General features: G+C 35.7%; 1 protein-coding gene across 1 annotated transcript in view; it reads left to right on the forward strand.

Moving 5' to 3' along the window:
* The window catches only part of LOC140163000 (delta-1-pyrroline-5-carboxylate synthase-like), a 72128-nt gene extending 59632 nt beyond the window's left edge, over window positions 1-12496 (forward strand). Inside the window, 3 exon segments of the mRNA XM_072186334.1 lie at window positions 3374-3469; window positions 9625-9675; window positions 9678-12496. Coding sequence (XP_072042435.1) covers window positions 3374-3469; window positions 9625-9675; window positions 9678-9835 — 305 coding nt within the window. The 3' untranslated portion in view covers window positions 9836-12496.
* Window positions 12497-16342: the final 3846 nt, after the last annotated feature.

Here is a 16342-nt window from a genome sequence, read left to right on the forward strand (position 1 = left end):
TCTTTTACCATCTACTAGGGTGTAGAGAGCATATCTTCTGCATGTGGTTCATCTTCCTGCATAGGATATGTCCCAGGAATCAGAGTTGTCGTAATGTGACAGAGTTGATAAGAGGAACAGTGTTGGTGATGGACCTTTCATAACTAACATGCATGGTCAGATGCACTTGATGTTCAGCATTAACCTGTAACATGATGTACCAAGAGTGATGATCTTATTTTCCATGTCATTGTCAGTAGATATCACCCAGGACTCACAGCCATAGAGCAATACTGTTACACAAGTGGTGTGAAAAAACTTTTGTTGCAACAGCGATTGTTGGACTTCTCCACAGATGCTCCAGTTTCCAAAATGCATGCAGGCGCTTTCCATCGGGAAGGGTCACTGGTGCTATAGATTTTACACACTTTGATGTGTTGGAAACAGCAAAATATCCAACTAAATAGGGCAAGGTTGGCTATTCTTTGGTTTTGCTTTTCCGCCCTTGCAAACCGCTCTTGTATGGGTGCGTGTGCAATTAACTTTACTCCCACGATTTGACAATATGCACCTACGTCACTACCGGAATCTCAAGGGAACCGATGGATAGATAAAAGTTACCCGCCCTTGTTGAGTGACACCTGTCCTATTTTTATTTGTGTGAAATATTAATATGATTTCAGTTTGAAATTGTCTGTCAATGAGATTAAACTGGAAAAGTTCAGACAGATTAACCATACATGCTATAGTTAATCTGCTATGTTGATCTAATGTATGTCACACATGGAGACCATATAGTTTCATACACTCTTGGATAGCGAGAACCAATCAAGAGCAAATGTTAGAAAATGCTAACCATCCATTGATTGTGTATAACGCACGGTCACGCACTTGGCATATGCAGATTGCTTTCGGATGCATTTATTTTTCTTGCGGGTTGATGCATTTACATTTGCTTGTATTTTCCAATGTTTTTAGTGACAATTTTGTTATAAAAATTGCAATCTTTTCCTTGTGTATGAAATAGGTTTATAAATGCATATCACTTGTTGCTCGAGAAATTGTACAAAATAATGCACTTGTACTGAGATGTTGATGTGTCTAAAGGCCCGTTCATACTACCGCCGCATTTGCGATACGTTGCTTTGCTATGCCGATATATCGATTACTTTTTGCCGCAACTCGTCGCATTTCCAAGTTAAAATGTATTTAACTTTATTGCGATATCGCAATGCAGTAGTTTACAGTGCGGCAACGCACCGCATCGCAAAGCAACACATCGCAAATGCGGTGATAGTATGAACGGACCTTAATGCATGAGCCCTGCAGTACGTGTACATTATTTTGTACAATTTCACTCCCAACAAGTGGTACGCATTTATTAACTTATAACTAAGTACTGGCATTTATCTGCAAAATCCTGATATCAAAAAATATTTGTGGCCTTCCAAGTTCCACTACAATGTGTTGTGTAAGGTACCATATTTCATCAAATAAACGCCCCCGGGGGCGTTACATTTTCCCAAGGGGGGGGGGGGCGTTTATTCAAGGTCAATTTTAGGACGATAATTCCTGTTAAAATCATTAGGTAAACTTAAAACTCCGACTTCTGGTTCACTTCCGGGTTTCCAATCCAGATTTTCGCCAATTATTGACGCTATTATCGACCATGTGGGCAACTTGGTAAGCTTACTACACAAGATAGCATGGAAATAACGGCATTTTTTAAACATCTTGGTTGAAAAAAGTGGTGGGGACATTTATTTGAGGTGGGGGCGACTATTTGACGAAATACGGTATATGTTATGGCATAAATGGTTGGTGGATTGTTTGGGTGGAAGCATGCAGACAAATGTTGCTGGGCAACTGGCAAAATAATCTTGAGGTACATTATTTTGACCTTGCAAACATGGCAGATGTGGGGCTCGGAATACAAATATGATAATTTGATTGTAAAAAATTGTCAAAAGGTGATGGATCATACACACGTATACCGCAAAATAGTCTTTAACAAGGCAGATTGGGCCTCCGGGTTCCCTTTTAACATACATGTACCAAATTTTTTGAAATCTTAAGATTTGTACTATCATGTGGATATTATACTTTAAAACGTAAAATTATGGGTACTTTGAAACAAATAAATTATAACAGTTTCAAATGATGGGATTTTGATAAGGTTAAAAGCTCTCAAAAGCCTCTTGGCAGACATGTGTTGAATTAGGCAAGAGATTTATTTAAATGCTCCTTTATATAATATCACAAATCAAAAGGAGTGGGTGGACATAAATCCCTAGTATTCGGAGAAGACAGATATTTAAGTATTGAAATTAATTTTCTCAAATATTGAATTTAAACTAAAGGTCACACATATCATATAAGTAACAACAAACGACATTTCCTCATACAAGAAGGATTTTTAACATCATCTCATTCAATAATGCCAGAGTTAACGATTAATGAAATTGGGATATAGGCAAAAATGAGAAGCAAAAATAAAATACAAACTCAAAAAATGAGCATAAAGAGTTGATAACTTTGCAACCAAGTACAGGGATGTGGGATTTCAACATGAGTATTAAAGATAAGGTACAGAACAAGTTATAAATGAAGTGACTTTTTTTCAAAACTTCCTCCAACTTTGGTCTGATGAGTGAATATCATGTCACATGTCTAAATGCTTCATCACCATCATCATCTCATGTTTTTTGTAGCGTAAGTCTATTGTAGTTTAAGTCTATTGTAATGCACTTTGGTATTTTATGATAAGGTGCAATATAAATTCTTATGTATGTATGTATGTATCACATCATGAAAAGAAGCTGTTTTTAGAAGACTTGAATTAAGAGCATCAAAATTCCAATTGCATATTTCAAATGGAGTCGCCCATTCAGTTAGCCCCATATGAAATTCACACTCCCTGTGTGGAACATTGAAGTCATAGGGGGTGTATGGATACCAACCGGAATATCCCAATGGTAAAAGGAATCTGTTTTTCGACATGCCACTTTCAGATTTGAGGCTGCACAAATGGGCTAATGTTGAAATCCATATTACACCAAACCCGCCACCCCCCTCACATGGAAGACATGACCTTAATCTCCTACACACTGAAAATAACAAAATGGAGACATCCATTCAGGTAACCCCATTTTAAATTCACACTCCCTGTGTGGGAGTCTGGGAGATTAAGTATGGATTTCAACTGGAATAGCTCGATGCTTGTTTAAAGTCCCAATTTTTGGGACCCAAATTTATATACTTTTTTGGGCTTCTTTTTTCAGGCTTTTTTGAACAGCACTCAGTAGCATCTTTTGCCAATTAAAGGTGCTTTATTTCATATGTGGTACAAAATTCTTACTGATCATGTTTATTTTCATTTGATTATTATTTCCAGTGCATACAGCTCAACATTTCCTGAAGACAGTAGACAGCGCGTGTGTGTTCCACAATGCCAGCTCAAGATTTGCTGATGGATACCGATTTGGATTAGGTAAGATATAGCCCAAGGTGGTGTGTGTTGGATGGGGACAAGTTTGTGTGGGTGTGGTGCGTATGTGGGAGGTTGCAACAAACGTGGACCCACATGACATTTCACTCATAGAGTGTTGACCCACAGTAACCGTGGACGTCCATGGTCATAAGAGAGCAGCAAAGGGCATAGATGCCGTAAATATGCGTATATGGCCAGGTTTTTTTTTTTTTGCCAATTTTGAACTTGTTTTTAAATTGGTGATTCTAATTAAGCTACCTTACAATGACCTATACACAAAAGGAATATCATGATGTGTTGTTTTATGAGAGCTGCTTGGGAAGCGAAATGTGCAAAAATAAAAATGTAGTGCAAAAAGTTCCACCTATGTAACATTTTGAAGCACAAGTTTCTCATTACCTCGGAGTGAACAAGTGCTATATAATCCTTTTATGACGTATAGGACATTTGAAGTGGTCATTAGGGAAGTCATCTTCCAGACTTCTTATAAAATTTTCTTCCATCCCATTAGTGATTGAGAGAGGATTCCAACTACATGTCACAATGCACACTTTGTGACCTAGCTGTTGCCACAAACAATTTCAGCATATTTCCTTTTGAGTTGAGAAAAAGATCGTTTATAGCACTGTTTCCCCACTTTACCCCATTAAAATGCAGATTTCTGTGATCAAGTGAAAGCTCATATTTTTCATATAACCCCAGTGAAATTTTAGGCCTGACATATGCTTCTTGTGGATGGTATGCTGGTTTTGTAATTACCACCCCAGAAGTCATAGATTAGTTATGTACGATGTAGTTAATGGTATAATGGCACGTGCCCGGAGGATTTTAACCATAATGAGATCTGGGCGACCAATCACAAGCCAGATTCATTTAAAGATGCATTACATCATGGCCAATTTTTATCTAGGCCAGAAATTGGCCTAGCTTGACTGAAAAGATCAGATGTGAAAATCTATCAATTGCATACAAATTAATACAAATCAGAGTTTTATGCTTTTAAAATGTAATAGCCAGCAGAGTATGCAAAATGGGCAAGTGGACTACGGAGAAGTCTAGAGTGATATGAGTCTCAATGTGAGGTAGAAAACCCCATCCAACTTAGATTTTTGAAATTGAGTGTTTTGATAGTATGAAAAAGAAAATGAAATCTGTGTTTTTAGCCATTTGCAAGTGCAAGTGGGCTGAATGCTACAATGGAATGACACGTCGGCTGCTCAGTGCCAGAAGTGGGTAAGTGCAATAGCTGCCCTGTGAACATTTGGCAATTTACACAGTTATAATACTCATCTACACATGACAGTTACACATGGCAGCTATTGCACTTACCCACTTCTGGCACTGAGCAGTCAAAGTGTCTTCACTATTATGATCAATTGCAGCTATTAAGTCTTACGATGAATGAATATTCATTTAGAGACCTATATCTGTCCCACTCGGTGTTCCAAATTTAACATGGCTATTTTCCTGTCATAAAACACAGAAATGCACCCCATATATCCAAATTATAAGGCTATTTTGTAGTCAGAAAACATGTAGAAATGCACTTATCACCCTATTTTCAGAAGTTCTAAGATATTTGCAATACAATGTATTTGTAAGAACAGTTTGTTTTGTGAGTGCAAGAACATTGTATGTGCACAGACATATAGCTGCCATTTGCATTATTACAGTCAATCAATTTCCTATCCTGGCCACCAAGAATGCTATATTCGAGAAAATCAACATCGTAATATTGTTTGTTTTACCAGTCGGTTGGTTTGAACACACACTTGGGTCCTGATGGGATCAGGCTCATATGTATTGGATTTTCCCCGCCAAAATTTCCGAACCACTATAACCAGTTATGCTTACACTTGCTAAAAAAAAAAAAATACATCCAGTTTTCTGGAGTCAAAAATTTACTTACTAACTCTCTCAAATGTTTAAAATTTATGAATGCTTATATTTCAGTAAAGAGAGTTTAATTATAAAAATTAGGTTGGATTATATTCATTCATTTTTTATCTGTATTGTGGTAATCTCTTTCAATACACAAGAGGTCCAGACCAGACAGTATAAATTTATTATCAGACAATAATTACAAAATCAAATATACAATAATACCAGATGATGATGAAAATAACAAAGGCAATGAAGCACCAAACTTTCGATGTTTTTTTTTTTGAGACCAAACCCTTAACTCTCTCTACGCAGGTGTTGACAGCAGATGACAAGTTTCAATTTTTTTTTTTCAAATTCACAAATTTCAGAATTGTTTATTGTTATGACCATATTTGGAATCAGTATGTAAAATGCATTAAAATGAGTACAAACAGGCCTAGTATTGGTTCAGTGGTTCTTAAAATAGCTTTTGATAATTTGAGAAAATATCTCAAAACTTTTTATGTTGAAGCCTATGGCTAGCATGCAGAGAATTAAGTTTTATTTTTTGAAAGTGAAAGAGAAGAGAGAGTGAGAGACATGGGAAGAGAGAGAGAGAGAGATGGGGATGAAAGAGCTGAGGTGAATAGGGAAAATCACAGTGGAATGGTTGATTAAGATACTGTTTCTTTTTGCAAAGGTCCTAATCGTTTATTTGCATATTGACTTTATAGAAGGGATTCATCATGAAATTGGGTATGCAATATACAATGGGGAAATCAGTAAACTAGACAGTAAGGAGTTAATTTGAATTTGAAAGATTGATAGAGCTTAGAGACCAAACAATATACATTATAAATAGGAAGACAGAACTAACAAAAGTAATATTGGGGAATTGGAAAAAGTGGAGGGCAAGGTAGGACATGTGTAGAGTCCAAAGTTTTCTGTTTTACGGAAAACGGGAAAAAATCACGGAATCGGAGGTACAACACGGAAAATGATATTTTTGTATGATGTGACAAAAATTTTTTTAAAAGATAAGATAAATGTTAAAAACAATCATGAGTTGTGTGTGTCAATTTTTATGATAATACTGTTCAATAATACTGAAATAAAGGTATATTACCAAGGCATGAACCCCCTAATACCCCTACAAACATCGTAACAGTCAGATTATTATCATGATTCTCGTGAGAATATTCCAATCAGAGCAAATTTGATTGTGATATTGACTTTTGATTCATTGTGGCATTAATATCATTGTTTATACATTTTAAGCTTTATTCATGAAACACAGATTTACCAATTTTACGGATTATTTCACGGATTACAACACGGAAAATGGCTTTTAGAAAATGGTAAACTTCGGACTCTAGATATGTGAAATGGTATATCGGACAAGAAGAGAAAAGTATTGATTGATGGGAAAAGAAGATATATTAGAAATATCAACCGATGAATTGTAGGAAAGGAACAGGAATAATATGTGTGCTTAGGATATACTTATGTCTAGCATTCCACCATCAGGCCCATATAAATATGTTTGCTTGTCCTGGTCTATTGAGCTGGAGGTAGAGACTGTTGGAGAAAAAGACAGCGAGATTAACTGGTAGATAGGTATGGAATTTAAAGGAAGTAAATACTTGGGCCTACTGATAAGTGGATTTCGAAGTTAATTAATGAAAACATACTTTCAAAAAAAAAGAAATGAATATATTGTACATGAGAGTACTTTTGAGAGAATTAACTGTACATAAGGGATCCACCATTTGATCTTCATGGAAATATGGTAGTTTGGGTCGGGACGATTATCTTATTTTTTTTGCTGCCAAAATTTGAAGGCGGCAAAATTTGTTTATTTTCAATTTTAATATATACCTTTATACAAAGTTGGGTGGGAGACATTTTTTTACTCATCAGTTAGGCAATTTTTTTTTTTGTCTCACAAGCTATATAGTGGGCGATTTCCCCCCCAAAAACCAAAAAAAAAATCCCACTCCCCTGGAAATCAAATGGTGGGCCCCTAACATGGAAGAGTCTGGGAGAGAGACAGACATGGTGTAAAAGGAGATAAAACAGAAATCCATGGCTCATAGCAACTCTATTTTCTCTTCAAGTTCACATACTGTTTGACACAATATTAGACTGAAAATTAGTTTCATATCTCGTGAGACATTATATTTACGCTGAAAACAAGAGCAACTTATTTTTAATAGACCAGTTGCACAATATCTGGAAAATCTGCACTCCAGTAACTTTTCAGAAGCGTTATCAAGGTTGCCATAACCGTGTAGCCACCTATCCTGCACAATTGGACACATTTTGACAACCACTGGGCTATTCCAGTTGAAGTCCATACATGTTCCTATGGAAGTTATGACCTTAATCTCCTACAAATGGGGTGTGGATTTCAAATGGAGTTACCAACCATTCAGGTAACCTCATTTAAATCCACACTCCCTGTGTGGATTAAAGCAATAATGTGTGATTTGCTCACAATGATGCCCTCAATTTTTCTTGAATTTCTACTTTTTATTACCCTATGGTTTAGTTTAAATAACCTGTGAAACCAAACTGGGCAATATTATGCAAATTGCAATGTTTTCATGAAAAGATTAGGAGGCTGTTTCAATCTTTCACTCCTGTGTCAACATAATTTAACATTGCCTTCAGTTGTTGTTGGTCTTCATCCTATAATGGTTGATATGTAGCACCCAATGATGTTATTGTGTACTCTTTCACTGTAAATGAAAACAGGGCTATTTAGTATTTAAATGCTATGTGCCATCACACATCATTTGCTGTGCCTTTTGGTTGCAAAATCTGGCAAAACTACTCAACAAATATCATAGTGGTAGCTGTGCACACCTTTTGATTTGAATCCCAGTTTTGGAGAACTACCTGGAGGCTGGCATATATAAAAATGAAACGTGGTTATGCAATGGCAAAACATCAGTGTCAGAATTCATTTTATAGGAGTAGTTCCAGATATTTTATTTCTTTGTTGTTGTTAGGCAGCAGAACCAAATTTGTTTGATCTTTGGATCAACTGTTGATGCTGCTTCGATGCTTAATTATTAACTAACAACTAATTAATCAGAATTACAGGTAAATTTGTATTGGTCAATATAATTACATGCACAGAGATTCATATGTAATCACAATTAAACAAAAGTAAATGCATTGCTTTTATAAAAAAGGCCATCTTATTTGAATAGTTCGTCTCAAAGCCCCCACGTGCACTAGTAAAATTGTTCGCTTTTTGCGCATTATTCACACACACACACAAATAAAAAAAAAAACATTCCACATTAGGTTTTCAACTTGGGGAGGGCTTTGAGACAAACTATTAAATTAAGATGGCCTAGTAAGGATCGACCAGGCATCGAAGATCGATCGAAAGGTCGAACCAATTTGGTTCTGTTGCCTCATTGTGGTCTCATTCTTTATTCAAAATGTTTACCTGGCACTGGAAAAGTGAAGTAGAAGTTAATTAAAATGAAATTGGATTTTGAAATGAAAGGGGGAAAAAAACTGATAACCTTATTATCCCTTCGTTGAACACTAGTTCTGTACGGACTACAGCTATGGAAAGTTGTTAAAATTTCCTTCACATCCTGGATGTAAGAATATTTAGCTGGATGCAAAATTGTATATATTTACTATGCACTGTGCACCTGCTTTAACACTGCTGATGGCATACTCGTGAAAAGTACTATAACTTATTATGAATTTTCATTGAGAAATCCTATCATAGCAAAAGTAACCAATTCTTGTATCTTTTGTTTGTCTCTTTCTTCACTGACACAATAGGAGCTGAAGTTGCTCAAATTTCTTTCGCATTCTGGACGCAAGAATTTTTTGCCATACACAAAATTGTGCACATTTACTATATATGACCATCCACCACAACTGAGCCCAGATGTCGCCAGTGCCACTATTGAGATATGCTCCATTGAACTTAACAATAAACAATAGGAAACAAAGGATTTATTGACCGTTTTATTGATTTTTCACTACTTAAATGTCAAGTACTGTAGACATGATATACATCATTTTAAAGCTAATTTCAAGCAGAATATTTTGGTTGAATATCTCAAAAATGATGATTGGCGACTTCAGGGCTCAGTTGTGCTGGATGGTCACATATGCACTGTATGCCCCTTTAACGGGAAAACTGCCGACGGCGTACTCGTAAATTAGTTATTATGAATTCTCATCTAGAAAGCTTAACATAGCAAAAGTAACCAATTTTTGTATCTTTTGTCTGTTTCTTTTCACTGACACAATAGGAGCTGAAGTGGGCATCAGTACAACCAGGATCCACGCCAGCGGTCCAGTCGGGTCGAAGGACTACTCACAACCAAATGGATGATGGAAGGCTCTGGCGATACTGCTGCTGATTTTTCAGAATCTGGAGACAAGAAATATATTCACGAACCCATGGACATTGACAGCGGATCTGACACCGAGTCGGAAACACAGGAGACTGCGTTAACATAACACCACTGGAACTGGTAGGGGATTATTAAGGTATTCATAGTATTAGTATTTAACAAGGCTGGAATATTTGAAGAGTTGAGGTGCTAAGTGGGATATATCCAAAGGCTGCTTTGTCTGTTTTTGTATCAAAGCCATAATGTATGATTTTGTGTCATGATCAAGGGGAATGAGTCCCATGTCGACCCTGGACGAAGATGAGTTTTAAATAATGTCAAAGAAGACATTAAGGTCCGTATGCACAAAAAAGTTAGACCGGGTCTAAAGTTAGACCTGGTCTAAGTGGAATTTAGTTCCATCAGGAATGGTCTTTTACTCTTATTTCCTTCTTATAGTTGATAGCAAATTCTAAAGATTTAAATGCAAAGTTTAAAAATAATACAAAATAACTTAAGCAAATGTAAAGGAAAATGTCTTTTCTCCTGAGACTAAATTCTGCTTAGACCAGGTCTAACTTTAGACCCGGTCTAACTCTTTTGTTCATACGGACCTAATAGTCAATTTATTAATTGCTTATAACAATATAAAACAAAAGAATTTTTAACACTTTCTTTGCCAATATCTCAAAATCTATATTAGCGACATCTGACTCTTTTCACTTGATTGTGTCACAATTGTGTTACTCTTTGCCAAAGATTATTACATAATTTTGTCAAGGAGGTTTTATTTCTCTGGAAGGAGCTGCCAGGATTATACATTTTTCTTTCCAGGCATTACCTATAACTATCAATAATATTGTAATAATGCAGAATAAACAAGCAGCATTGTATATATATCGCATTTTGGGCCTGAACTCTTCTTTTGTTGTTAGAATCAGAGCATCTTTGTTTTAGAAGTCTGGATTCTGAATTCTTCCCAATTTCATTTTGTACTGATAAGATACCCTTCCCAGTGAGCATCATAGTTGGTACAATGTACAATGACTCTTACAAGCTTTGAGTCCTATAAAGGTTGTAAGGGTAAGGCTGTGAATAGTGAAAAAAATGGAAGTATGTTTTAAAGCTTGCTAAGAATTTTAAATCCAATGCGAAATGTTTCCTCCTCCACCCGACTCAAACTCAGTCAGAATAAACTTGAGATGTTCGGAACTTCAAAACTATATTCGTAAACACGTAACGATATATATTCACTAATTAAAATTATGGTATACGGTATTTAAAGCTCATTTTCCCTCAATAAAGTAACAGCTACATGTACACTAACTTGGGCTATTCCGACACACAGTTCTTCCAACAAGCATGCAAGTGCTTTCAATACATCATTTATTTTACAATGTACCTTTATATTTTTACCTATATTTTGTTACCTATATTTTACCAATTTCTCTGAAACCGCAAAACAAACACGTACAAATGGTTTAAGATATTTTGTTTGGCCTACTATAGTATCAACTTTTCTTATGAAGAGATAAGCAGATGCTTTTAATATGTGGACTCTTCACATCTTGAGAAATAATGATTGCGTCTTCCATCTTGTAGTCTCTGCACAGTGTAAAGGTGTTAAGAGCCTTAATAACATTGGTGTCATAGCTGCTTTAAAATGAAGTGGTAACCATTAAAATTTGACCCTTGGTAATCTGGTAGAAATAATGCATTACTGCAGTAATATAGTGTGCATATGTCGGGCTTGTAAAACTATTTTCCAGGTGCGATTATTATCAGTACAGAGTTACAGGTTGGTTGTCCGAAGGGTCACTAGTCCATAACCCGATAAAAGTTGTTATAAATAAACCCTAATACACATACTTACCTTAACCATAACGGGGAGATGATTGAGGGGGATTGGGATTGGAGCAAAGATAAACAATTTCTATGTGGGCATACTGTTTGACATGACAATTGGGCACAAATTGTATACTATTTTAGCCCAAAATTGAGGTGCTTATCAGGCTGAAAATTAGATTGAATGGCCCATTCTAGTCAATCACTTGTTCTTACAGTTAGAGAGTGCTACGGTTGCTAGTAAAATACAAACTAATTGTTTTCAGTTCAAGACATGTTTTTCTGTTTTACAAGATAAAACAGCAAAATCCTAAACCAAAGACTAAAATTAGTCTTTGTACAAACCTTAATTCTAGCACTTGTGAACGCATATATAGTTTTGACCCTTTTTTTTCCCCTAGAATTAGATCAAATACGGAATTGAGCTGTTGTTCCCAGTTAGCAATGGTTATGTTGAGCTAAATTATTCGGATTGAGCTGTGTATTATCTGGCCAGTTTAAAACAGTATTTTATTTTTTAATAAAAAAAAAAAAGTCGTTCTGTATTTTTCTGGAATGTGGGAGGAAATGCTGTATATAAAGATAGCTAGGATCGCTCCTTAAAATGTTTTATTTTAAGCTTCGAAAGATACTTGCAATGGAAGTATTTAAAATGCAATGTAGATAGAAAATATCTAGTTATGTTGCATATTTCTGAGAATTTATTCTTGCCGGTAGTGTGCACGGTAAACAAATTGAGGGTATTTGGCCAGATTTGCCTCACAGCGGCTGAAGGGATTATCCCATCATGCATTGCAGTGTGTCTACTTGCTCCATAGCAAATGTATGCAAAATATAAGTAAGAGCCAGTTAAAGATTGAGACTAAGGCTGGCATTTTCGGGCGGGCATGCGGGTACCCGCCCGAGATTACATTACCCGGGCAGGAAATACCCTGCCCGGGTACCCAAATTCAAGTTTTTATTTTTTTTCGGTTTTAGTAGTGTCCCGGACCTAGACCTAAATGCTAGGATCATTCATGGTTGACCTAAAAAAAAAATCAAATTCAATTCAATGCATTTTGAAATCATTAATAGAGTATGACATGAATAAAAATTATCAATTTTCATATTAAAAATACAAAACATCTTGAAATTTTTTAAATTTTTTTTAGGTCAACCATGAATGATCCTAGCATTTAGGTCTAGGTCCACCGACACTACAAAACAAAACCGAAAAAAAAACACTTAAAAAACCTTTTTTTTTTTTTTTTTTTGCAATTTGGTACCGGTTACCCGCCCGAAAAATCTTGGTACCGGGTACAAATTACCGAAAATGCCAGGCCTAATTGAGACCTATGGATAGTTTCACAATACTTATCTTTTTCAAACAAAAGTACCCACAATTTAAGTGAATAATAAAAGTTGAAATGAGGGATTTTGTGTACATTTTCAATGGTACGTGGAATTCTATTATGGTACCGCAAAAGCATAATGGGATACTCCTTCAGCTGCTGTGGGGTTGCCTTCAAAAAGGCAGGTCAGGGAAAGTCAGTTTGTAGGATGCTACATACATGTATGTGTCTCATGAGAAGACAATTCTATGCCCTACACATTACAACAAAACACTTAAATCCTAAATGATCGATGCATGGTCATGGATAGCTGCACACTTTTGCGCCTCAATATATTACAAATATATCAAAAATCAAAAATTGTTATCAGTACATGTGGGTAATTTTGTTATGCCAACCAAGTTTTGCATTTTACCTCGATGTATTGTATGATATTTAAACATTAAACATGTTAAAAATCACAGTGATCAATGTTCATGCTTTGAAACTGCATGTACATGTAAGTGTGACTCATGTTAAAAAGCACCTGCAAAATAATGTGTTTGGTCAATTTTAAGAGGTATGAAACTGCATGTAGCTTACTCAATTTGCAAATGTTCAGTGGCATCCAGTAGTTGAAATGCACATTTTTAAGGTGCTTGAGTTTTGTAACTTTTAATGTTGGCTATGGAGCCTATGGTAACATCAGACTTCATCCAGTATCTGACCTGCCGGTCATTTGATTGACAACAAGCAATTTAAATTTTTTTGTGTTTGCCAGATGTTATCTTTTTATTTCGCCACTTCAAATTTGATACTATGTTGTCATTTTGTCTGTTATGTAAATACTATAAATGAATTCTAGAATGGGGCTGTGAAAGAATTTTTTTACCATTTCCAGAATTGGATGATGACATTTTTTACACACGGAGATACCCCTTTGACCCCTGTTGTAGCATGTGTCCCCGTACGAGCCCCCATAAATGTTCAATGCCACAAGTACTTGGTCACTTGTCAATTTTCAAGAAATAGATCAGCTACCCATGCAGTTACATCCATTGTGGGTTCAGGCCATCAAGAAAATTTGCTTGTTGTCAATCATGAAACCTGCATATAGGTAGATGGGAAGAGAAAGTGTGATGGTATCAGATGCTAAAATGTGACCATCCACCACGAAGTGGTAGTAAAGTCGGCCCTAGGTAATTTTCTGTTTATTGCAGATTTTGAACAAGTGCACATGCAGCTTTAAAATGACACCTCAACCAGCTTCATCGGACATCTGGAAGTGAAGTTATATGGTTCATCAAAGGTCAAATTCCTAATATATTTTACAATCAAAAACAGTATGGATTTCTATGTATCTCAAAATGGAAAATGCCAACTTTACGACCAGTTTGTGGTGGATGGGCACAAATGTAAAGTCAAGTGAGCAACTGCATGATGACTTCTGTAGTTTTTATTTTATATGTCTCCATGTTATAAGTGTGCATGGAAAAATTGGCCAGAACTGAACTGCATGAAACCTTGGAGTTGGACCTTTTCTGTAGTTTTGTGATGTATAAATATATTGTGTAACCACTGAAATGCAAATGATCCTTACGGTAATTGTTTACCTATCATAAACGGAGCTCAAAAAGAAACTTATAATTTTTCACAAGGTCATATTCTAAAATCTTGTCCATCAAAATGAACCAAATATACTCACAGGTTTACTTCAATACTCTAAACACATGTCAGTAACCAAGCAGTTATCCAACTGACAAAACAGCAAAATGCACTGACATGTAATTGTTTCCTGGACCACATTCACAGCCCAATAATTGGCACCCATCACAAGAAATCTGTGAGAATGATGACAAGATCCTTGCACAGGTGATATTCCCAAAGAGTAAGTGGAATAGTAAGGATCAAGACCTGTTTCTTGAAGAAAGTGTGTGAAAAGCAGAACGCAGCACCGCTTTTATCATCTATGCAAGGATCTTGTATGCATTCTTACAGCTTTCTTGTGCTGGGTGCCAAATATTGGGCTGTGAAAGTGGTCCAGGAAGTTGTTCCGTGTCAGTGCATTTTGCTGTTGTGTCAGTTGGACAACTGCTTGCAATTGGTTACTGACATGTGTTTTGAGTGGAGTATTGAAGTAATCCTGTGTGTAATTTTGGTTCATTTTGATGGACAGGATTTTAAGATATGACCCTTTGATTCACAAGTTGTGAAAAATTATAAGTTTCTTTTTGAGCTCAGTTTCTTTCTGCATGTATGGGAGTCAGTAATGTATTCTCAACAAGTGTTCCAAAAACCTGAATAACAGTTACAAACATGAAGTCTAATATTGTATCATAGTCCAGTTTATGAAGCTGTGGCTCTTAAGGGATGGAGTATGAACGTTTGGACAGTATTTATTGTGGGACTTTAGAGCACATCAGACATATCGAATTGCATTCTGAATACGAAGAATGTCCTTCTGATATCAAATAATTTTGATTTTTGAAATTGCAATGTAATACACATTTTATGGCAAATGATTAAAATTGATATTTTTGATATTTAACAGTACTCAAAGTAAATTTTATAAATCTGATGATATGTACTTAAAGTGTATGTAGGTGGGATGAAAAGCCGACGATCAATTGAAAATTTTGACCTTTCGTATTGAAGAGATGGATTTTTTTTCCCAAAACACTCAAAATAAAATAAAGTCTTTTGGGGAAAAAAATCCATATCTTTAATATGAAAGGTCACAATTTTCAATTGATCGTCGGCTTTTCCTCCCACCTACATACACTTTAAGAATATATCATTAGATTTATAAAATTCACTTCGAGGACTGTTATATATCAAAAATGTGAAAAATATCAACTTTTAATAATTTGTCATAAAATTTGTATTATATCGTGAATTTCAAAAAATGAAAATTATTTGATATGAGAAAGACATTCTCCGTATTCAGAATGCAATTCGATATGTCTGATGTGCTCTCATGTCCCACAAAAAATACTGTTGAAACGCTCAAAACGCTCATTCCAGATCCCTTAAGGGTTGAATAACCTTAAAGATTGAATGGCATCCTGTAACAAAACTAGTTACTATTTTCAGGGGGTTAAAAATCTTGTGGCAAAAAAAGGATTGAGGTCTATCTTTCTTTTGGTCACCCATTATATCATTATCAGGAGGATGCTTTTGCAAAATCTTTTTATTTGTTGTGTTAAGAAGAGTGGTTCAGAACACAAAACCTGCTTTTAAATGATATTCGTCAGTTCTCTTTTGCCATTATGTTAACATCTGACATGGGGTTATCTGAATGGATGACTTCATTGGAACTCTAAACCCCCTTTGTTAGAGATTAAGATTATATCTTCCATAGGGGGTGTATGAATATCATCTGAATAGCCCATTGTTTTAAGATAAAGTGAAAAGTCAAGTGTATGGAAGATCAACAATTAAGTTATTAGGTAGTGTCACTTATATGTCAAAATAAGTTC

Source organism: Amphiura filiformis, chromosome 10 (genome assembly GCF_039555335.1).
Source record: "Amphiura filiformis chromosome 10, Afil_fr2py, whole genome shotgun sequence".
Taxonomy (NCBI): Eukaryota; Metazoa; Echinodermata; class Ophiuroidea; order Amphilepidida; family Amphiuridae; genus Amphiura; species Amphiura filiformis.